A 24,067-nucleotide genomic window follows, 5' to 3' on the forward strand; every position below is an offset into this window, starting at 1 on the left:
AGAAAGCTGCTACAAGAGTTTTTTGAGCACTATGGAGTTTTCCTAAAAGCTACATGAAGGCAGTAAAGTGTGAAATTACATGAAGTTTTCTTGAATGTAAAAGTGATTTTCTTGTCATCTGCTATTCAACTCTTCTTAGACCCGACTCCACAATAATTTTCTTTTTAACCTGGAACATTTCTTGACCATCTCTAATGAATACCAGAGTTAGGCTAGACATACAAATTGGCAGGAGGAAAAGCAAGAAGATGATGAAAAAGATGACAAAGTCTCAAAGCAAAAGTTAAAGGTCTTCTTAAATTTTCATTTGAGCAAGTTAGGAGTTGTATTTGTTGAGGAAGGAGAATGTATTTGTTGAGGCAAGAGAAGTGAGTGGTTTGGTGATTCAGATACAAAGGAGCACAAGCTTGGAGAAAACTGGTGCAGAAAAAAATGCAGTGGCAGAATGATGTTCCTGAGAAAAGTCAGGACAGGGTATCATTTGGGATGTCTGGGGAGAGACTGAGGGATCCAAGCCTGCCACAAAGAGTTGAGGCTCTGCCTGCCGTGACTGGGCTGGAGAAATTGCAGATTTTGGCACTTTCTTGTGCGGATTATATGCACAAGCATATACCGTATTTTGGAGAAAGGAGCACATCAGATGCAGTGAGGTCAATCCAGGTGTTGCCTGTTTGGAAATGGTAATTGAAGTGATAGTTATGGACAGTTTCTTGGCATTTAGAAAAGTGTATCAATCAAATAAACTGAGGACAAAATAACGGCTTGTATGTTTAGAGTCATTAAGCTTTGCAGCAAGTCCTTTACAGAATCAATCTGGTTTAGGGTGTTCAGCACTAGTGTTTTTCTATTGTTTCTTAGTATTTGCTTTATATTTATTCTTACTGTCTTTGTACTTCTGAGTAGGTTTGTGAGATTGGTTTTCTTTTTGGTCAGCATGCTGCAATCAAATCTTTAATTCAGTGCAGTTACTTAACTCTGTTTTTGGGAAGTGTTGCTGGTCAGGTATTTTTCTGTCTTTAAAACTCTGTAGACTGTTGTTTCATGACTTGAGAATAAAGGGGAGGGAACATGAAAAAGGGAGTTGAAAAAAGTTGGTTTTGGCTTTTGGCAATAAGACCAAGAGAATTGAATCATATGTATTAGAGAAGAGCACTACGGAGCCCAAAAATATTTTGTTTTGTTTTTTTATAACAAAATATTTTGCTTCTGGTGAAACCACATAGGTATACACTTTAGGATTTTTGAAAGGATTCTGAGTTTGTGTAAATGTTATTAGAAGTTGCATTCTGATAAAAAAATTAGACAGCGCATCTAATTGCAAGAATTAAAGTGAATTGAATGTTGCAGGACAATCCTTCCCACCAGGCCCAGCTTAACTGGAAAATGTCAAAACCCAACCAGGTCAAATAAAAACTTTTTCTTTTTTTTTTTTTCTTTTTTACCCCCTCCTCTTAAACTGCAAAGTGGAAACTGAACAGACATGTAGACCTGTCTGGCTAAATGGAATAGATGCAGTGACCAGAAGATACTTTTCAAGCTGCTGAAATAAACCTAAAACAAACACATTACTGTTATCTATCCATCTATCCATCTCTTTTTAAAAAATAGAATATGTCTTGTAAAGGCACACCTTGATTACTGTTGATTTGTTATTGCATATTTTAGTAATGATTTAAGTCTGGTTTTGTTAGGCTCTGCCTATCATTAGCAATATGATATAGTGCAATGTGTTTCTGCCAAAAGCAGCACCTTCCAGAAAGCTTCTCAGCATGTCATAGAATAAATATAATCAGTCTTACAATGATGTATTATTATTGTAAGTATTTCCTGAGAAAGCCAAAAATGAATTGGAGCATCTGTGCACTTTTTATTTTTGCAATTTGTGATTTTACCTCAGTATACTTATCAATACATCAATATAAGCTTTAATTTCCTTGTTAAGTATGTGTGACAGATCTCAGGCTTTTAGGTCTTAAAAAGCAATCTTAAAAATATCTTGATAGGTTTGTATTTAAGTAAAGACCAAGTCTGAGAATTTCAGAAAAAAATATACCCGTTTTAGAACCATTCAAATGGAAAACCTGCAGGCTTGAGTCATCAGCTGCAATAAACAATGTAATGGTGATGTCAAACTTTTGTTTTATATTTAATGAATTTATATGGTCCTTAGCAGAAAAGTATCTTGTCAATTAGTAGTTCCTTGGGCAACCATAGCAGCATTTCCCTTCTGGAGCACTAAGGCCAGTGGTTGTTCTGGAGGGTTGTCTATGCTAGTGACCTACTGCTTTAAATTGATTTAATTCCTGCATGCTGTAGAGTTTTCAGGTGGTAAGGCACAAAGAGGCCTATATAATTTCGTTCTATAGGCTTCACTTTCCTTTAATTGTCACCATTTTTTTTTTAGTTCAATAATAAATATGGGGTTTAGGATGAACCTAAAAGGAGGTCAGTATTGACGTAGAGAATAATCTGCATTTGTGTAAGCAAAGTTTGTGGTTCAAATGATGTGGCCTTGTCTATATATCTTTCTTTCCAAAGAGATTTTTTTTCATACTTTTTTACATCTGCAGTATTGAGATCAATGGCCTGCTCAACAAGGGTCAAGAAAATCTCTACCTAGCCATTAATATTCTTAAAATTTATGACAGCATGCGGGGAAAAGACAAAATTTTTATATCTTATCACTACTTAAGATGAATTATTGGGAGCTGGAAGCCAAGTCAAACCTAAAATCTTGAATTCTAAGTTTTAACTGCCAGTAATACTGATTTGCTAATGATATAGGTGTATGTGTGAATATGTGTGTATGTTTGCATATATAAATCTTGTTCCATGGTCTGTAAGCTGTAATCCTACCAGCAGGTTCTGTCATGCCTTAGGCTTGCCAGCTTTTATTAAATATCCTTTTCTACTGTGGTACTTACTGTGAGAATTTGTGATTGCTGACCTGTACTTTAGTTCTATTAGCTTATGCCTGCCCATAAAAATTGTACATGAGGACAACTGGTAATGCTGACCTAACATGAGAAGTATAGCAGGACTTATGCCAGCTATTCAGTATTTTTTTTTTCCTTGACATTAGTTTCTTTCCTACTGGCACTAGCTTGGACATAGATGCCTAAAGACAAACTGCAGCAATTCCGCTCTTCATCCTGGGACAACAGTTGTGTGGAAGCTGGACCACCAAAACCTCACAAAATTTATACTTCACAGAATTTTCCTATGCTTTTTCTGATTCATCTAAATGTTTTGGAGCAGCTGACAGAGCACTGGAGAGTTGGCTGGCTCACAGGTCGTGCTAGCTGTGCTCTGTAAATGCTGAGTTGCCTCAGCATTTATTCATATTGCCATCATGTTGACTGTGGCCACCCCTTAGCTGTTTGGGGCTGAAGGCTGCATTTGTTGTGCATGTAAATTAATACCAAAACTAGGGAGAAACGAACCTTGTGACCCAGAGCTCAGGGGTTGTGAGTAGAGATCGAATAAATGACTGACAGCTACTTTAGAATAATTAGATTTGCATGTGATTCAGGTTGAAATTAATAAGCTGGCTATTCTTTGCTTGGTCTTTACTTGTAAGGCACTGTGCAGTGAAAGAATGTGGAGCCCTGGTTCACACCGTGCGAGTTGTTGTTATTTAAGATGCAGCTGTAATTTCAGTAGTTGTGCAAAGCTTGTCTAAATTTCTTGGCATTCTTCAGCTCTTGTGAGTTAGTTTTCATATTGCCTCTTCACTAAAAACACGAGAGCCTTCTGGAGAAGGCAAAAGATTCCCTGTTGCCTCTTAGTGCACAGGCTGCTGTAAGCATGCTAAGGCTTGGACTCATCACACCTAAACTGGGACGCCTAAGTGTTGGTCACCCCAGCCTAAGCTGAACATTGACAGAGTCCAAGGAGAGGGGTAGATACCACCTGCAGAAATAGGTAGTAGATAAACCACCTGCTGAGGGTGCTTTATCGGGGCTCTCTTTAGTCCCAGTTTCATAAGGTGTCTTGCTTTCTGGAAAACTGATCTCCTGCCATCCACTGCAAAAGAAGATGAAGCTGAGGAGCTCTAAGTGACAGATATAGTTAAATAGACTTATCTGAGTGAATTTTAGGTGCTTTTAGGGTGGTACATCCGAGTCTAAAGGTTTTGCTGGGGCTCAGTGAGCCAGATGGACTCAGTAGAGCCAAAAGAAATATATAAGGGCTCACGGTTCTTAGTCTCTTTGGTACACAGATGATTGTCAGCATAGCTTTGCTGCCATACTTAAATGTTTTTTAAGCAAACACTCAAATTAGTGAATTTAGAGGACAAGTATTGAAATATAATTGTGTTCCCAAAATGACTGTAAATGGCTGTACTGTGAGGAAATGTGAAAACTTCCATAAAATTGTGGATTATGCCTTTAATAGTAAATGTTAAAATATCAGTTCGAATGAATGAAGAAAGAAAAGTGGTAATGAAAAGTGAAATTCTTTTTAATAAATATGAATTACATTGGCTTCTGTGATTCAGACATATCTTACATTAAGAATTAATACATAAAAATATTCCAACACCACTCTTAGGCATGTAACATATGAAGAAATATTGAGAAAAAATGTCCAACATTAAAAGAGCCAGCCTTGATGTTTTTTTGGTTTTTTTTTTTGTTTTTTGGCTCAGATGAAATCAGATGAAACCATTATACTGAATCCATTCCCTGGTTAAAATGTTCTTTTCTCTTTCTCAGACATCTCTGATTTACAACTGGTAGTGGATTTTTAACAAGTGTAGCACTTGGTCAAGAACAACCTTTGAAAAATAGACCATACATAGAACCTCTTACTGAAAAGAAAAATGTTTATTTTTCTATTGTCTTTAGTAGCAATTCTGGCAATTTCTGGAAGCCCTTCTAGTAAATCAGATGAAGCTCCTGTGATAACATGATACTTTTTACTGTCCCAGGACTCTCAAAGTACAGTGGAAGCAATGACAGAATTTCTTACTCTAAAGAAAAATGGAGTTCAGCATGTGATCATGAAATCTGTATTTGAGTATTTTTCCTTTCCACCATTATTAAGCTACTTTAACATTTGTTTGGGAAAATGTTGGGTTTAAAAAAAAAAAGTAATATAGAAACACTGCCTAAACAGACATGACAAGAATTTGTTGATGTTTGGGGTTTTTGCCCTTTCTGCTAGTTAGAGCTGAGTGAAGTGTATTATTTATCCCATGTCATGTAAAATATATATGTATTTATATGTATGAAAGAACAAAACATGAATATAGAAATATAAACTTGTGATTTATAGTGTTTGTTTGTCCTTGTGCATAATTTTGTGTGTTGAAGCCTTTGAGAGTTAGAGTTGAAGTAGGTGAAACATACTCCTGCTGTTTCAATATTCTTGGTGATAATTTTCCATTTCATTGGCTCATGTACAATAGCTGGTGAGTTTGTTCAAGGGAATAAACAGGAAATAAAAATCGAGCTGTCTCTGAATGTTACATTGAAACATGTACACAAGCCTGAAAGGTATTTTTGCACCTGCTTAATAACATATTTTTGGGACTCACAGTTCGCTGCAGCCTTCTGTCACTGCACCTGATTAAAACCTGTGAAGAGTTACCTGCTGACTGGAGAGCCTGGTGATAGAAAGCCATTTTCCTGCGTGCCTGAAAATTCCTTAATGTTTCTAAGTTAGCAGTACACAGTATGTTAGTTCAATCTTCCAACTTTTCCATGAATTGTTCAACTCTACAGGAAGACTGTGAAGGACTCGAGATAAATTATTAAGTAACTGAGTGCCTTGAAAACTGGGGTAATGAGAAAAAAGGAAAAAATTCTTTTAGGAACCCAGAGTTTTGTACTGTTTCAAAAGGCAGGATCAGCACAGAATGCATGGGGGTCTGCTTACTATTCTGTTAATACCTGCACAGTGTCTTTAATAACCAATTTTTCTACCTCAGGATGAATTAATTTCTTACGCAGAAATTTTCAGTCTTATGCTACTATTGCACTGAATCTTTTGGTCTTTGTAAATTAAAGTTATATTTCAGTCTATGACAAAAAAAAATTGGAAATAACTGACAAATGAGAAGTTTTGTGATAGATCTGGGAATGAAATTCATCTGCCACTTTTGTCAATTTAGTGTTTTTCCTGTCAGCTGCACTATCCCTACAAAATACATTTATTTCCTGATATCTAGACATTATAATGTCTTAGATAAAAAGTTTGTAGTATACTGTTTTAAGACTACTGCAGTTTTAATTTTGTACATTGATGTTTTTCAAAATAGGTACATTGGGGCAGGTTAAGAAAAGTGTTGAACAGCAGCTGTCTTTGGAGACAGTGGATATTGTTCCTTTTTTTGAAGGTAAAACCAATATCTTTAATGAAAAAATTGAGATTTCTTTTGCACTTGATTATACAGTGAAGATATCTAGAAACTGGATTTTCAGTGTAATGATTGCTTGGGGTTTCATAATATGGTTCAGCTTCAACTGTGTGATGGCCCTTTTGTGGCATTTTAAGCTGGGTAAAGATTCAATATTGGCAATGGCTCTTTTTGACATATTCATGGGAAAGTATCCCATCTTAATGATTTTATTAATGGTCTGCAGGAAAGAATAGGTTATAAATCAAAGATGCTCAGAGGACAAGTTGTGAACAGTAGTCTGAGAATTTTTTCACACGGATTTAGTCTTAAGAAGAATTCAGAACTGTGGTAGACTTCTCACGGAAACAAGGAGGTATCTAACAGTAAATGTGTGAAGTAAAAGGGTTAATTTCATAAATTACAGAAGCTTCAGAATGAAAGCAGGGAGAAATACTGACAGAGGATTACATGGTTGAAAGAGATGAAGATGGGAATGAATCTTTCCCCTTGCTACAAAAATAAACACAGTGACAGGTGAATGTTTGGGAATTGGAAGGGAAAGTCACAGATTTATTAGGTTACTGTAAAATATCAGTTTGTCAGAGCACTGAATTGGAACAATTCAAGAAATACTGCTGATAAAAGATGAAGAGAAGAGAAAGTGAGCTAGAGTGGAATGTGCAGACTCGAGCAGATGGTCATATTACAAGCTTAGCTGCTTAAGACTGCTCACGAGATCCAAGACTGGGGGCTGATAAACCTTTCCTCACGTATTCTTCTTGTATGAAAGGGATGACGTAGGGGGCAGGTTTTGAATTGGAGTGAGAGGACCTTGTTCATGAGAGAGGTGTGTTCCTAGAGCCTTCTTGCTCTGGAACTCATTAATAGCAATAGAAAAAAGGGTGTTTGTTCAGTTTGAGTCTCAGTATTTTGTGACACTGAACAAATTATTTGCTTTAACAAGTGCCACTGTCTTCCAGCTGAGATTAATGAGGTATTTCTTAGAAAAGTGTTATAAAACTAAAACACTTCAGTGATTATTTTCAGATACAGCATTTTCAGATATTGGTGAGGCTTGGGATTTATTAGCTGTTGAAGGCTGTGGGGTTATTAAGTCCTTGATATTTGTTAGAGTCAGTTTGCTACCTTCCTAACTGACTCAGATAATAATCTCGTGTTTGCCTGCAGAATCTTGTGGACACCTCTTCTAGCATGCTCTCACCTTTGTCTTTACTGCTACTGTTAACACTAAAAAAATCAAATATAGCATAGAGATCTCCCATGCTGTAATCACACCTTTGAGTGCAGAAGAGGCATAGCCTGGAACTAGTGAGTGAGGGTGCAATGCAATAGATCCTTACCAAATTCCTGAAATAGGTGGAAATACATCAGAGATAAATTTGAAATACTGAGGCTGTTAAGAAGCTGAAATAGCTCACCAGATGTTTGTGTTTAATTTAGTAGCTACACTTTGTTGCAGATGTTTTCCATCCAGTCCTCTGTCAACTGTGTCAGGTGCAGAGTTAGCCATTGCTAACTATGGTAACAGACAAATTTATTATTAGACACTGACAGCTGAACTTGTTTTTTTTGTTTTTTTTTTTTAAGATTGTAGGACCACAGAAACTAATTGGTGAGAAATAATGAGCCATCTAATTTACAAATATGATCATTAGCAGACACATTTTTAGTAGAAGTCAATCAAGAGGATGCTAGCACATGCACATGAGTGCAGAAACCAAATTTGACACTGTTCCATGATGATTCAGTGGAATAAAGAGCTGGAAGAGGAAGCATTTGGATTTTATGTACATAGTACATCTGCTTTCAGTGTTGTGTGCATGTTTCTATCACTAGTAAATAGTTTGCTCGAAGAGGTGGCTAGCATGTGCAGCTGAAGGTTACAGTCACCTACAATACCCCAGCAGTGCCCAGTCAGACCAAAGGCAGTGCTATGCTTGTTTGTCCATGGAGCACTTCTCAGAGCAAGGAAGGTGCGTTGTTACCTGGTTGTGCTGGAGCTGTGCATTGTGTTTTTTTATTGCCTTCTGATCGTGCTCTTCATTTCCCTTGGGTGGCTGTGGAATGCACAGATTGGGATGGGCACGTGTCTGAGGCACTCTGAAGTGTTGAAGCACAGCTCCTAGATAAATTCTGCTTTGCCGTGTAGCATCACACTATGCATGTGGTGTGTAACAACTTTTTTCACTTGTATTTAGTGTTTGCTTTCTGTCAGGCTTTTTTGTTTGGTTTTTTTTCTACCACGTATCTTCAGTATTGCAGATTGCCATGACATTGCTGTAATGTTGCGAATTGTTTTGATGACTAAGTTAGAACTTTTTGGGGAAGGAGGAGGAGGTAACATGGTTATTGTACAAGCAGCTGGATTCATAGTACTGTATTGAGAACTACCAGCTAATCTGGTCCTTTGGAATTCCATCTGTTCTGCCTGGGGTGTTCTTTCTCAAAGGTGAATTCCATTGGAATAAGGTTGAATTCTTAGGAAATTACTCCTCCTACAGGATAAAACTAAAACATGTCCAATTAAATGTGTCCAGACCATTCAGAATTGCATGACCAGAAGTCATCTCTCTTCTTCACATCTTAAGACAAGTTCAGCTATGCATAAATCATCCTGAAAAAAGTTTTACTGAGCAGTTTTTGTGGTCTTGTATTGATGAAGCTTCTAAACTGCCCTGTAAAAATACTTTATTTTCAGAAAACTTTTCCCTGACTAATATTTATTTCCTTAATGCAATAATATTACCTGTCTCTATTCCATGTTATAGTCACAAAAATACAAATATTTTCCCATAATCTAAGTGGACTGCTTCCCAGCAGCTTTCCTAGATCTTCCCTGTTTTTCTGTAGGTATCATCAGTCTTTTTGCTCTCTGTCCTTCCCTTATTCAAAATGAAAGGTCAAAATGGCTGCATTGCACTATTGCAATGGTGACCTGCAACTGAGTTGTAGTTGTGGTTCAAGCTCAGATAATCAAAAATTTGTGGCCTTTTCTTATTTGGGTCACAGTCTTTGTATTCAGACGTCAGAAGCTCTAGAGTCATTGTCCTGGAGTGGTATTTAAAATTTGGTAGTTTGTTAAAGGCACTGGCTGATCAATCAAGAATAGAATTAACAGTTAAGTAATGCTACTCTCTGAGTGTTCTGTCACTGTCTTCTATACAGTTGTTGAAAAGCTATTAAATCTCTGCACATCATAGTTCTTGCACATTTTAGATGTGGTGTTTCATAAATCTTGTGCATCTAGGCTTCCGCTTGTTGTCTGCAGGGACTTGGAGAAGGAAAAAATACCATCCTAACTTGTGACTTGACTTCTCTCTTGTAGCTTTTTACCTTCTAAAACTCAGAAATGTAAAAGGCTCTGGGGCAAATAGTAGTAGTAGTAGTAGGGCTTCTGTCAAGATTTAAAGTGCGTTGTGTATGTTACTCAGATGCCTATCATAAAAAAGTCACATCTGATTTTTGATTTTTCTTTGGCTGGTCAGAGGTCTAGGGTCATCTTAGGGGATTGGTTTGTGGACTCTATTATCCTGTTAGCATATAGTTGCCTGTAATTATATGAGCCTTGTGCTTGATGACTCACAGGTTCTTCAAACCTTTATTCTATTCTGTAATCTAGTATTTATCACAACAAGGCAAAGGGAAGTTGAAGTTTATAAGTCAAGAAGTAATCTACAGTTTCCCTGGGCAGGGAGCAGTTTGTACTGGCTAAACTTCTATTTGTAAATCTACAAAATGCATTAAAGTATGTGTGGCACCTATTCCCATTGCAGGGTTCAGTTGCACAGCTGAGCAGTAAATCGGATGCAGTGAAGCAGAACTCTGCCTGTGTGGCATTTGAGGGACCTATTAAAAATTGAGATATTAAATTAAAGTCTGTCATGAGATCCTGATTTATAGCATAGAGAAGATGAGGAAATGTTCCACTAACTGCAGTATTTGTCATATAAAACAGCAGTAGGAATTTGAATGTACAAGCATAAGTTACAAAGTTTAATCTTTGAATATTGAATTTTGTAAATGTGACACTCTCTGTTCTCTACACCATTTCAGAATTGGTATATTGTCAGTGTACAGTAGAAACACAAAGTCAGCATTATATCTTTAAGGGAGGTAATTATGTATAATCAGATTGTGAAGAGCACAGCAAATTATTTAAATTAGTAATAACTCATGTGTTATTTGTTGCATTCTCTCCACAGGAGTAAAATATAAAGTATAAAATCTAAAGGAAAATACTTGGAAAGGGTTACCTGTTTTTGTCATAAAATGGAAGGAAAATACAAATGTTGTAGTCATGACGGGATGAGTTTAAGCACCTCGGGCTGAAGCACATACAGTGTTGCTAATAAATGTATTACTTGTGGTATATTGCTACTTTATTTATCTTCACCTTTTCCTGCAGAGGATTGTGGCAATAATAGAAACTACAATACTGTGCTATTCTTGCATGGTTAAAATAAAACACTTGGAAGTAGTAATGGGATAGTTTGTGAGAGGAGAATGAGATACTGTAGGAAAATATATTTTCATTCTCAAAGAATGGAGAAAAAAAAAAGTTTTTCTTATCTTTTGAGTCCCCACTACCCCATTACCAGATATGAATGAATTCAGAAGTTATAGAAATATGTGAAATGATTAGAAGTTTAAAGAACTAAAATGTGCAGAATAGAAATAAAATCAAACATGATGAATATTTTAAAAAACCCAACCAAATAAACCAAAGTATCGGGTTTCCAGGAAAATGCCACAGCAAATACTCCACCCTCTAAATCCCAGATATGGCCATGTTGAAGAAGTACTAACAGCTATTGCACTGTAGATGTGTAGATTCCTGTGCGAATTGCCAGATACTTAAGGATTAGTCAGAACTGACTTTACACGAGAGGTAACAATTTTCAGGGTTTAACAGGACACAGTAACACTGTTAAAAGGAAATATATGTGTGCATATGTATGTGTGAACAATATGACAAAAATATATCTACATATACATACATATTTATACATATGTGTTTTTGTCTAGTCATAAGTTTAAATTGGTGTTTTTGGAAAAATGCACTGTAGTCAGAACATTCACATTGGAACATCACATGCCCAGATCTTGACATGAGAAATTAACCTTTCTTCTTGACTGGATGGTATATGTTTAATGTAATCTTAGGAGACTTGCATGTATTTCATAGAGAAGTCAAATAATTTCTGAAAATGAATTTAAGTTCTATTAAGGAGCTTGAGAACTTACTGTTTTAATATTATCCCTTGAGAGCAAACCCATGCTCTTCCCTTAGAAATCCGGTCTTCCAGAGTGCCGTTCTAAGGATGAAGTTTGACAGTTTATGGCTATTACTGGCAATATTTTGGTTTTAGGTCCAATTTTTGGCTGTAGGAAATGCTGTAGTGCTGTTGAACGTGAGCAGTGATTTTTTTAGTCATTGAGTCCTCTACTAAATCATTTGGTATTTATTTAGTTTGTCAGTATAAAGATTTCATGACAAGAATTGCATAGTCCTTAATTAATAGATAATATTAAAAATCTACTGTGTTCTGCTTTTTAGCCAAAAACTTGCTTTCTGAAATTGGATGTTTTAAAAATAAGTTGGGGTTTTTGACATAGATAACATACCTGAATTTTTCAGACTACTTCTTGAAAAATCAGAAATAATATTGTAGAGTGCTAATCAAAAGCTTGTGCTGTTTGAGTCAGCATGGATATCTGACATGACACAGAGCAGAATATCTTCATGCTGGGAGATATGGTACCTTTAAAACTGGGAACTGGTGTACTGGCTGAAACACAAGGATTTATCAGTTATAATGGGTTACTCCAAGATGATTCTTGCTCATCATATTAAAGCACTGTATGAGGCGGATTATGGAAACTTTAGCTGCCCAGTGTCTTCTGCAAGTTCATTTCATTGAATGGTAAGAGGCTGGAAGGGACCTTAGAGGTACTTCCAACTTTCACCCTGGGCAAGGATACTTTCCACTAGACCAGGATGCTCAAGGCCTTGTCCAACCTGGCTTTAAACCTGCCAGGTTGGGGCCTGTTACAGTCTCATCACCCTGACAGTAAAACATTTGTTCCTCTTGTCTAACCTAAATTTCCCCGTTCAGTTTGAACCCTTTACTCTTTGTCTAATATGCAGTTCCTGATGAAGAAGTTAGGGGGAAGTTCCTTCCCTCTCTGGCTTCCCTAGTCAGAGATATTGGAAGGTTGCTGTGAGGTCTCCACACCACCTTCTTTTCTTCAGGCCGAACAGGCTCAACTTGCAAATCCTGTCTTCATAGAGATGGTGCTTCCATGCTCAAACCTGGGGAGGTGAACAGCTTTTTGACTCAGTCAGCTGGGCACTGTGAGCCCCAGTTCTGTCATCCCATAGGTGTACTCTGTTATTGGAGCTGGGTAGTATCCTCTTTGTTCCTCACATCCATACATTTGAGATGGAGATTACCACACTTCTGAATTCCTCAGTGTCTTGAAGCACCTCAGATTGTGAACTGAAGGATGAAGGAGACTGGATAGAAGGGTCATCCACTAATGTATCTAAACTAAACGGACAGCTTCCTCAGTTAGATTCATTCTTAACTGCAGGAAGTGTAAAACACCTGAGACTGTGTTCCATTGGTTTTCTAGTCACTGATGTTTTCTTCTACTTTTAATAATAAGCTGCAGCACCATTGTGCGCACAGAATTTGTGTGGGATTTGGCACCTACTTTCCCTTGCCCTCTAGATACCTCTTCTTGTGTATCCACACCCTGGAAAAACAGAAGATGAAGCAACATCTCTGAATTTACTAGTGAAAGCTGCTATGGTGAGAGGGAATTGAGATGAAAATAGTAAAATTTTCAAATTTCCATGAAGGAAACAGGCAAATGTTTGCCTAAGTGATGATTAATCAGCAAAAAAATGGTGGCAGTAGAAAAGACTGCGGGGAATTTGGGTTTGTGCTACTGCCCTTTCTTCCAAACTGTACTGGAGCTTTTTGAAGACTCTACAAAGTTTTGTATAATCTTTGTCTGTTGTGGTTGCTCTGAATATGAATTCTAAATCAAATACTGTTCTTAGTTACTGCAGAATATAGATACTGGTTTTTATTCACACTTTAATGAGATTTCAAAAATATTGACACACTATTAATGTGTTTATTAAAACACATTATCTTGATCTGTTACAAAGACCTATAACTGTATTATAAAAGACTGTTTTCTTTTGGGTATGTACTTCGTATTGTTAGTGCAGCTATGCACTGAAGTGCACAGACTTCTACATGTCTTAAACTCTTGGACAAAGAGCATTTTATATTCCATGTGGATGAAAGGTTTGTACAAGTGATTGTGTTTTAGTATTAAACACCTGTGCTTGAAGTTGGTTTCTTGAATTCTCAGATCTTTGTCTGTGCTTAGTTTATTGTGATATCAAATAACTCAACATTTGCAGATGTGTTTAAAAAGCACTGACATCTTCTCAGGAACTTTGTGCTGCCTCTACCCTCCTGAATTTTCAGTTATGTATGAAGAGAGCTGATGTGTTTGCTTAACTTTGGAAGGCTACTGTTACAACCATTTGAACTATAAATTACATTGATCAATTCTAAGTTGACAGGTAATAGGAAGGAATGAACCAGTTTGGTACATCTCAATTCAAGATGTAAGAATATCTGATAGATATTTTTCTTTAATAGACATTTAATATGATGCATATTGTAGCGTACTTCATAAAAGAGCAAAGCGCCCTTCGGTGAAGGTCTCTTGTGGTGTGACTTCAGATAAGGAGATAATGCATTTTTAACTCTCTTGATACTGGAACTGCTTATCATTTGCTGATTTGAAAACAAGTTTAGAAAAACACTGCTGCGATGCTTACCCACTTACCAGTCTGCTTTAAAGAAATGGAATAATGTATCTTAATATAATTCTGCAACACAATCAAGTTGAATATCTACAGGAATCTTCTGAACACATAGTCAGTAAAAGTTTGAAGACTATATCTAATGTGGAAGCTTTATTAGATAATTCTATAATGATGGGCAGAAAGTAACTGAACTCTGTGTGTGGAACATCATTATCTGTAATTACCTTTCACATGATCTGACAATGGCATCACATCTTAACCTTCTCTGCCAGTTGTTTCAACACCACCTGGGCTAGAACAATAAGTTCCACAACACTGTGACTCTGTGGCCTGAATTAAGAGAACATTTATTGTGACCATCTCCATAGAAAACAAAGGAAATATAACAGAGTTGAAATTTGATTTGTTTTAGTGAACATGTCCTGCCAACCCAGAAGCAAACTTTGGAAAAGGGTATGTGAGATGACTGATTTTCATGAACTTGTAAGCATTTCTTAATAAAACATTTTGTTTTGTTTACCAAGTATATAACAAAATAATCCATGTATGCTGTACAATGCACAGAGAAGGAAGAGGAAAATGCTTGCAAAATGAATTGAGTAAGTTTGTGTGTCAGAAAATTTAGTAGTTGCTATATTCCTGTTCTTAATCCTCCAACTAGCCAGCATCTGTATTATACATGTGTGCTTGGTAATTGAGCTTAATTGGTTTGCAGGGAAAGTTATGGAAGGTATGATCATTAACTAAAATTAAGTATATCAGGGACTTGCCCCAAACCAACTTATATTTTGCTGCTGTCAGCATAGAATAATTTTTTTAGATGGGCTATGTAGAACACTTTTCAGATGTTCTCTAAAGACTTAGCATACAATGATAGAAAATGGGGCAGTACAAAACAAAATTGGTGGTTCATTTCAGTAGAAAGTAGCCTTATTATGTTTGCTTCTGGCTGTGGCGGTACAATGTTAACATCTTCTTTAGTGACCCTTTTTGGAGACAACTCTAGCGCGATGGGGACAGGGTTACTGAAATTTCCATTCTGCTGGGGTGGTTACATCAGGAAGAAGGACTAGGAAGAGAAAGAAGGAGGATATATTTATATAGCTTCAATCTAACACCACTGTTTTTAACCTGAAAAGAAACTTTATTTGAATCAAGTGTAATTAATATTAGGAAATAGTAATATAATGCTTTAGGAAATAAACATAACTGACCACTTGCTGTCCCCCTCATATGCTCTGGGTTTTAATAGAGGATGTTACTTTTACAAAGAGTCCACAGCAAAGCTGTTAGGTCTGTATGTGTGGTCTCTTCGATCCTTGATATTGGCCTTCAGGGATGTTTTTGTTAGCTACGATTTTACATTGTGAACTTCAGCAGTAACATATGTGAATCAGGTTTTTCAGATTTAATGCCTGACTGGAAACAGTTATTACTTTTCACCTCTACAATTGGCTGTGGATTGCAGCATGGGCACTGTTGGTGGTGCACAAGGAAAACTGCTTTGCCTACACTTACCTTTTCCATACAGGGACAATTAGAAAGGAGAAACAGGAATTAGTTTTTTCGAATGTCTGATTAAACTCTATGTAAGCTCCATTCTTTTCAGGCTGAGATACACTTTAATTTAGTCTAGTTTAATTATTTGAGTGAAGTAAATGGAACCAAATGGAAAAACTACCTTAATTCAGGACGAGTGTGTATGGGTGGCTTCAAATTATTCAGTTCAATTTAAATTCAGGCATTTATTTAATTTGATGAACTTTTCTGAATATCCCTCTGTAGCAAGCTGCCTATAAGAACAACTCCTTTTTGGTAAACATTCCTGCTTTAATGCATGCATTTTTGTAGTCTCAGCCTGCTCTGCTTCCAGTTGCATGCTTCATTCTGTAGCTTTATTGTTTTATCTATTGTATTTTAGAGTGTTAAATATGGCCTCTTAACCATTCATTTGAAATTTATTATTGGAAACTCATAAATGAGTTGGCAGAATGCATAGAAGGAGGCTATTTTTTTATTCTAAACCAGAAAATCTTTGCAAGAAAATAGATTCATTGCAACAAAATTGTCTTTCTTTAACTTGATCCATATTTCTACAGAGGATCTTCAGCTGCTGTGTTACTTAGAACTGTGATTTAAAGAAGGGTCTGCCCTTTTTGTTGGGTCTTGTTGATAAGATCTTTAACTGTTACTGCATGGAATTAGATCTGTTAAATTTTAGTTAATGCATATTAAGGACTAAGGAACACTTGCTTTTCTGTGTGCAAGAGATCATTGGTTCCTCTTAGACCCTCCTTTCTCTGAAATACTGAGCAGAGCTATGGGACAGGTGTCCCAATAACTTATATTCCCTTTTAATGCTGAGTATTTCCTGCCTCTCTTTATATGCTTGCACATTAGGGTAAGCACAGAGCACTTAATTAGTAAGTTCATAAAAGTCTATTAAACTCGGTATGAGATAGATAGTGGTAGTACTTTTTCTGATAAGCTTTAGCACTCTGCTTATTCATCATACTTTTATTATCTTATATCACAGTCTTCCTCTCAGCAAGTCACGACACCTCCTTCTGTTAAGAAACTGGGTAGTTCTCTCCACAGATTTTACAAGGAGCAGCAGTGAGGAGGCACTAGTTTTTTGGAAGAAAAAAAACCTTTATTTACACAAGATTATGCTTTTCAACTTACTGAAAAAACATTAAGTTTTGAACTAAATTTACAAAAATCACTCTGAAGAAAGGAAAATTACTTTTTTCTTTGGTTTACGTATTTCTTTACAACCTTCTAAGCAAGTTGCAATGACTACAATATGTGCAGCGTATAAACAAGTTAATTCAAATGTGTATGGTACCCATTGATTTTAAGCTGTTCTACTTTGCATTGTATGACTGAACTATGAAAGAAATGACAATTCCTATGTACTTTATGCATAGTTAAAATAAAACTCCTTCTCTGACTTTATTATCAGGACAAGCAAACAGGAAAAGCATGTATGCAGTTATGATAATTATTTCAATGGATTTGCCCACATTTACAATACAAAGTAAAAAATATGCTGAGGTTTGATTCTGCTTGTGTTCAGGGACAACAGTTTGTGCATTTAACAGTGATTTTCTAAAAGCTTCCATAGGTCTTTTTGCGTCAGAAACATAACCCTAGTTCTCTTTTTTCTTGTTTTTTTGATAGGATGATGAAGTGGTTCTGCAGTGCACTGCAACTGTTCACAAAGAGCAACAGAAATTGTGTCTTGCTGCAGAAGGATTTGGCAACAGGCTTTGCTTTTTGGAATCCACATCTAATTCTAAGGTACCACCGAGTGTTTGAATTGTCATTTCATGTCATGAAGTTGAAACATTGCTTGCTTGTTGTAATAATCACAAATCTGTCAAGGAGAAGGGACAAATCAAATCTATCAATAATATAAGGAATATTTAATGCCCAATTAAAGTTTAATTGTTCCTTTGTCCTTTGACTGGGCTCTAGTGTGATGTTTTCTGTTTTGGGTTTACTTTACAACTAGTTAACTGCAGAAGTCCACCCCAAATAACATGCTTGTTATTTTCCTTGTTTGAGGTCATTTGTAGTAAGCCACAGAATAACTTTTGTGTACTGCAACTCAAAAGACAAATTGATTGCTCTAATTCTAACCCCACAGAAAAGACAGCAATTATTATATTTGTGCTAAGTTTTTATTCTGTAGTATTTATATTGAAATAATTATTACTTTTAGACCTACTTCCCTTTCTCAACATAGTGCAGGTATCAAAATTACCTCATCTAACGCATTTTATCTAAGCCTCCACTAACTCTGGTATATATGCAGTACATAGAGTAGTTTGAAAAAATAACTTTGTTTATTGCAAAGAAGGAATTTTATTTCAAAGTCACATATGATCAAATAAATGTTATGAAGACAAAAATGGGCCTCCTGAGGGCAAAACTGGTTTTGTGGACAAAGTAATGGATATACTTGGATATTTTATTCATAGAAAGAGAAGAATATTGTTTAACATATTTGTTTTTTCTTTAATTAAAATAAAATATTCAGTAAGAAAATATAATAAAGGTAAAGCATCTGGAAAGACATCTAGAAAGATTTAGAACAAAAAATTATGGTTATCTTACCAGCTTTCATAACATCAATTTGATTTTGTCTGATACTTCACAGAGTAATGCTTCATTTTCTGTCTCATCATTTTGAATGCATTATTCATAATAATAAATTTTTCACTAGGATATTAATGATTCATTATAATAGCAGTGATCTTGATGAAGTAATTCATGCTGCTCCGTTTTAAATGAATCTTTTAAACAATAAAAATGTGCTAGGATAGAAGTGGTTGTAGTGCTAGTTGCCTGTGAGGCCTGAAAGATCTATTTAATGAATTTGTTATCATTCAGTTAGTTTGGATATTTAATCTGCAGTCTCTCTCTCTCCCCATATAAAACTCCTGAATATTTCTGTCTTTAAGGAATACAGTGTAGATTTCATATCAGTTTTGTATGCTTGTTTGCTGATGATGTTTTTTCTCCTTGTTTTATGAAACAATCTGTATTCTGCTCATTCTTTATGAGCTTGGGGGTAAAAAAGGCAAACAAAAGAAAACCCATGCAGCTGATCTGTGTTTTAATTTTTACGTGTAGACAGTTGCTAGGATGAACTCATCTGAAGTCATTTGTAGATATAAATACTGAGGGAACCATAAAATTATCAAATCCTTAAAGCAAAGTTGACTATAAATAAGAGTAAATAAAAATGTTTATATTCCTCATGTCTTTATACATAGTATGTTAGTATTCCATTATATAAGGAGGAACATAGGAAATATTCAAAGAGGTATGTGATAATTTGAAAATAGTCCCAACAGAGTTCTTGAGCCTGTTAAAAAATTCTGTGCTTATCTCAAAGGCTGTTTTCCAGTTAGAGTGGGATTGTGATGCACTTTACTGCAAACAGTAGTGTGGCATGTGATGTACAGGCAGGGATCAAGGATGGGATGCAAATCCAAGCACCAGTATTAGGCCAAACACGAGTAATAGACTTCAGCCATCATTCTGGACTTGCATTTTTGAGAAGACTTGTTACTATCTCGTACTTTTCCCCAAAATCTTTCAGGATGTGTGTCCTCACAGTTTAGCTGATGTTTTATTAGCACAACTTCTTGTGAGTGCTTTTCTGCCCTGGGATCACTAAATAATTCTCACTACTTAACTAATGGACAAATTGAAGATATATTTTGATAGAATAATTTGGTAGCTGCTGACGATTAATACTTATCTCTGTATAGCAATAACACTGGGAGAAAAGGCAAAAGGTGCATGTACAAAGTAAAACAAGGAGTTCATTCACCTGGTCCCATGAGCAGGCAGGTGTTCATCTCAAGGAAAGCAAGGCTTCATCATGTACCATGGTGGCTTGTGAAGACAAATGCTGTCATTCTGAACACCCCCTACTTCCTTTTCATCTCCCTTGCTCTATAGGCTGAGCATGAGGTCATATGGTCTGGAACATCCCTTGGGTTTGTTGGAGTCAGCTGTCCCCACAGTGTCCCCTCCCAATTCCTTGTCACCTCTGGCATGCTGACTGGTGGAGGGGGTTTAAGAACAGAAAAGGTCTTGACTTAGTGCAGGGCTACAAATTACTCAAATTGACCCCATATCTTGAAGAGTAAGATAACAGATCAGCAAGACATCAGGTCTAAATTATGCCTAATTTTATTAATAAGACACAGTCTTGAATATAAAACACACAGGTTTGCCCAAGATAAACTCATGACTACCTCAGCTGTAGAGGAAGAAAAATATTTCTATTTCAATTTCTACCAATTTCAAAGCAAATCTGTCTCATCCTGTTCTAGGAATAGGTTGGAAGTGTCAAGCGTATAACAATATTAGATTTATAAACTATCAAAAATTTTTGACATTGAAAATGTTGCAGCAGCGAGAATGACAAAACCCAAAGAAATGTGCTGAAGACAAAATTTAAAACGCTTGCTTTCTTTATTTCATGCAATTACTTCTTCAGCAAGTTTTGTCAAATCCATAGCATGAATATTTATTTCGTAATTAAGAAGAAAAAATAATGACTGCGAGAAAAAAAAGGCAAAAGTCTCATCTTTGTGGTTTAACCCCAGCCAAGCCCCACACAACTGCTCTCTCACTCCCCCAGTGGAATCAGGGAGAGAATCAGAAGTGTAAAAGTGAGAAAGCATAAAAGGCCTTGGCTCTGTGCTAGCCCTGTTCAGCAACAGCAAAAACATCTCTATATTATCAACCCTGTGTTCAGTAAAAATCCAAAACACAGCCCCTGTACCAACCACTGGGAAGAAAATTATCTCTACTCCAACCAAAATCAGCAGACCTGTAAATTTCCTTTTTTGTCAACCATCTATAGGTAATTTTGTTTCACCATTGTTACTGTACTTTTAAATTCTTCCTTGTGTGGAAGACCATCCCTTTTATTAAAACAATAATTAAGATTAATTAACGTATCTCAGATTGAGATCAGTTTCTTTACATTGTATGTAAACAGATTGGTAATATGAGGAAGTCCAATCATTAAAAGATCATGTTGTCTGCTAGTGAGGTAATTCTTCTTTAGACTTAAACAATGCAAGGATTGCTGAAAAGCAAACAAGGTCGAGCTGTGTTTTAACAACTTCTGAAAACTATTCCTGTCCGTAGTGCAGAATGAAAAAACCTCAGCCCTGGGTCAGTCACAAAGGTGGTGTTGATCCCTTGTGAACCACTGCACAGCAGAGCACTGAAAGCTAAGCTATGCTTTTCTAAATGGCATAAGAGTTTGGTTTTTTTTCCAAATTTTTATGGCAGGTGGTAAACTCATATTAATTTCATTATGCTGTGGGGTATGGACCTACTTGACATTATTAAAAAGTACTGATAAAAGCTATGTGTGGGGCTTTTTCCCTCTTGAAATCTCTGTAATTTGGACTTAAGACAGGGGAGGGTAACATAATAATAGGACTTTATTGAAGGTCTAAAATGGCCTCCCAAATTGGTTTTTGGTTTTGTTTTTTTTTTTTTTTTCCCTTCAACTTCTTGAAGAAGACAGTACAGTGTGTGATTCTGTGGTTTGATTTTTTTACATATAACTTGCAGTGCTGAGAGCAGAGTCCAGGAACTGATAATAATTCTGTTTGTAAAGTTAAGGAGGTATTTCACATGGAAGTAAGACTTTGACAACTGATTTTCTATTTTGCTTTTGAAGAGTCTGTTCTGCGTCAGAGCAGGAAGATTCTTCAGATTTGATGCTGGGCTAGTGTAGGCCAGTTGGTTGGGAATTCTGACTCCATTGTCCAGAGTATGCCAGTGATGCTCCACTGTTTGATGGCCTCTAGATGTTACTGTTGTGTAAGGGGGTAGAAAATAAAGCCTGATGGTAAGACTGACAGTGTTTGTTGTGCTGACAAATACAAATAATTTGATTTTTATTTTTGCCCTTTTTTTGGACACATAAATTGGCAGGAGCTGGGCAGGTGGCTGTGCTTAAAGGGAAAAGGAGAATGGAGCAGGGAGGACTGGAGAAGGATATACCTGGCACAGGCAAGGCTACATGAAAGTATGATTCTTTAGTATTTATGCAAGCTGTTTCCATGCCAGCAGTCAAATTCTGTGTGGCTGTGTCTGGAGAAGGGTGTCATCCTGAACGGTGGGACATTGGCTTGAACTCCTGTACTCTGATTGCCTCTGGGAGAAAAACTCTTTTCTCTGTTTGTCTTCCAGAGTGTAAGATGTGAAGGCAAGGTTACCTTCTTTTTTTGTCTTTTACAGCAAACATATTCTCAGTGGCCAAGACAAATAATCTGTCTCCAGAGAGACTGAGTCTGAAACTTTGACAGCTGAGTAACAGTATCTGCAGTTTTTGATTTTGTAAATACAAATAGATAAAAAAGTATGTGGTGTCCATTAACATATAGATGCACGTAGATGCTTTTTGAGCAATTACTGACATAATGAAATAGTGAGATTTTTAAAAAATGTATTCACGCTGAGAAATTAGATCAGTGTTGGTTGCTTGTGTTTTCCTTGGGTCATTCTGTGAATATACTATTGAGTGAGGTGGTTGGTTGGGTATTTTTCTATGTAATTGCCGTGGTTCATTTCTGTACATGTGTTTCCACTTCATCCTCTTAAAATAATTAAAGAAAAAAATTCAGGGCTTTGTAGCTGCACCTCCAGGCCCATTTTAATTGCTTTTGTGTCATGTTGCCAAAATGAATATTCCTATTTAATGGTAAAGATGGCACTTAATCTTATGTAGTCTTATGTTCGGAGGACTCAATTTAGCAGACTTGGACTAAAACTGTAAATTTTAATAATTTAAATGAAGATAATTTAAGAATACTTACACATTACTTGGCCTACTTGACGTACATAAATTAGACACAGGTAGATGAGGTCTTCATAGGTGTAGATCAGACAGGATTTTATTCAGTGAATCATTCTTTTCCAGTACAATGCCCTGTAGGAGTAATGTAAATAAGAATGGTGTGTTTCACAACATTGTATGTAGTTTTATGCCACACAGGTTTACAAATTTTTAAATATTATCTTTATTATTTATGTATATACAATTAATTTTTTACTTCTTGTAAATATTGTGTAAATTTTGAGCCTAAATGCAGATTGATAGTTATATCCATCAGATGTGACTGTGATCCTTACACTTAGTCCCCGAAACCAACATAAATATTTCTTGAGATGGAAAGTGAATAATTAAAATGAATGTGAAACATTTGGACTATGAAAAAAACTGTCAGATCTCCATGGCTGTAAAGTAGCAACAGAAATATGGCTTTATATCAGCTGAAAATTGTGGGCATTGTTATTGTTGTAATAATACAGTTTAACATATTTTTACTGTCACTTGTAACACAGGTAGTTTTTAAAAAGGAAAAAAAAATGTGTGATATCAAGCATGTCACCACAGATTAAGTAGTGTAAAAATAATAGATCCAATCTGTGAAACCTTACTATATTCATTTTTCATTATATCTTCTGTTGAAGCAGATATTTTGAGTTTTATATTCACACAGAATGATTTATTTCTGATCTTAAAGAAATATTTTTATCAAATCTCTTTTTGCCAGAGACACACATTGAGTTTTAGCTTAATAAGGCATTATTTGCTATGTAATATGAATTTAAATCTTTCCATCTTCAAATTGTACATTCATAAATGGGAAAGAGTTTCTTTTAAAATCATGCTCAGTTAATATTTTTAAAAGCAAAACATTGTTGTTCTCTGATTTTGGGGATAACCCTGAGTTCTGAATACTAAGAATTAAATTACTAAATCAGTAAAAAAATAGTTAAATTACTTTAAATGTATTGTGTATGTGGGATTTTCTTGTCAAAATTTGTTTTAGAAATACATAAATGTGTAATTGATAAAGCACCTGGGATAAAACCTTCAAAGGAAAGTTCTGAATTCCTAAATATGTTGGTAGATTCATGACATGTAACCTGAACATATAGTGACAAAAGCTGAAAGATAGAATCAAAGTAATGTTGTAGGTCAGTTTATTTGATGATAATACTCCAAGTGATGGCACTGAAAGAAAGAATAGTACATATGATATCTATGCATGCATCATGTCTGCTATCAACTAAACAATGCAAGAAAAATTTCAAAATCTCATTTTTTTAATGAGATTTTGTCACACTATTAGTGACATAGAGCATCCACTCAAGAAACTTAACCCAAAGTTATGTAGTTTATGAAATTTAATGAGCAAACCATGAGTTTTAATTTCTCCAGTCAAATATGTGGTTTGGAACATTGTTCATTAGCTAAATGTATGTTAAAAAGTAACAAGTGCTAAATG

General features: G+C 35.9%; 1 protein-coding gene across 15 annotated transcripts in view; it reads left to right on the forward strand.

Annotated features, from left to right (window-relative positions):
- RYR2 (ryanodine receptor 2) overlaps positions 1-24,067 on the forward strand; it is a 386,994-nt gene that overhangs the window by 78,202 nt on the left and 284,725 nt on the right. For all 15 annotated transcript variants that reach the window (XM_033055730.1, XM_033055733.1, XM_033055736.1 and 12 more), the window contains exon 2: positions 17,406-17,525. In XM_033055730.1, the coding sequence (XP_032911621.1) occupies positions 17,406-17,525 (120 nt within the window). The remainder of the gene's footprint in view (positions 1-17,405; positions 17,526-24,067) is intronic.

The sequence above is a fragment of the Catharus ustulatus genome, chromosome 3, assembly GCF_009819885.2.
Source record: "Catharus ustulatus isolate bCatUst1 chromosome 3, bCatUst1.pri.v2, whole genome shotgun sequence".
NCBI classification, from domain to species: domain Eukaryota; kingdom Metazoa; phylum Chordata; class Aves; order Passeriformes; family Turdidae; genus Catharus; species Catharus ustulatus.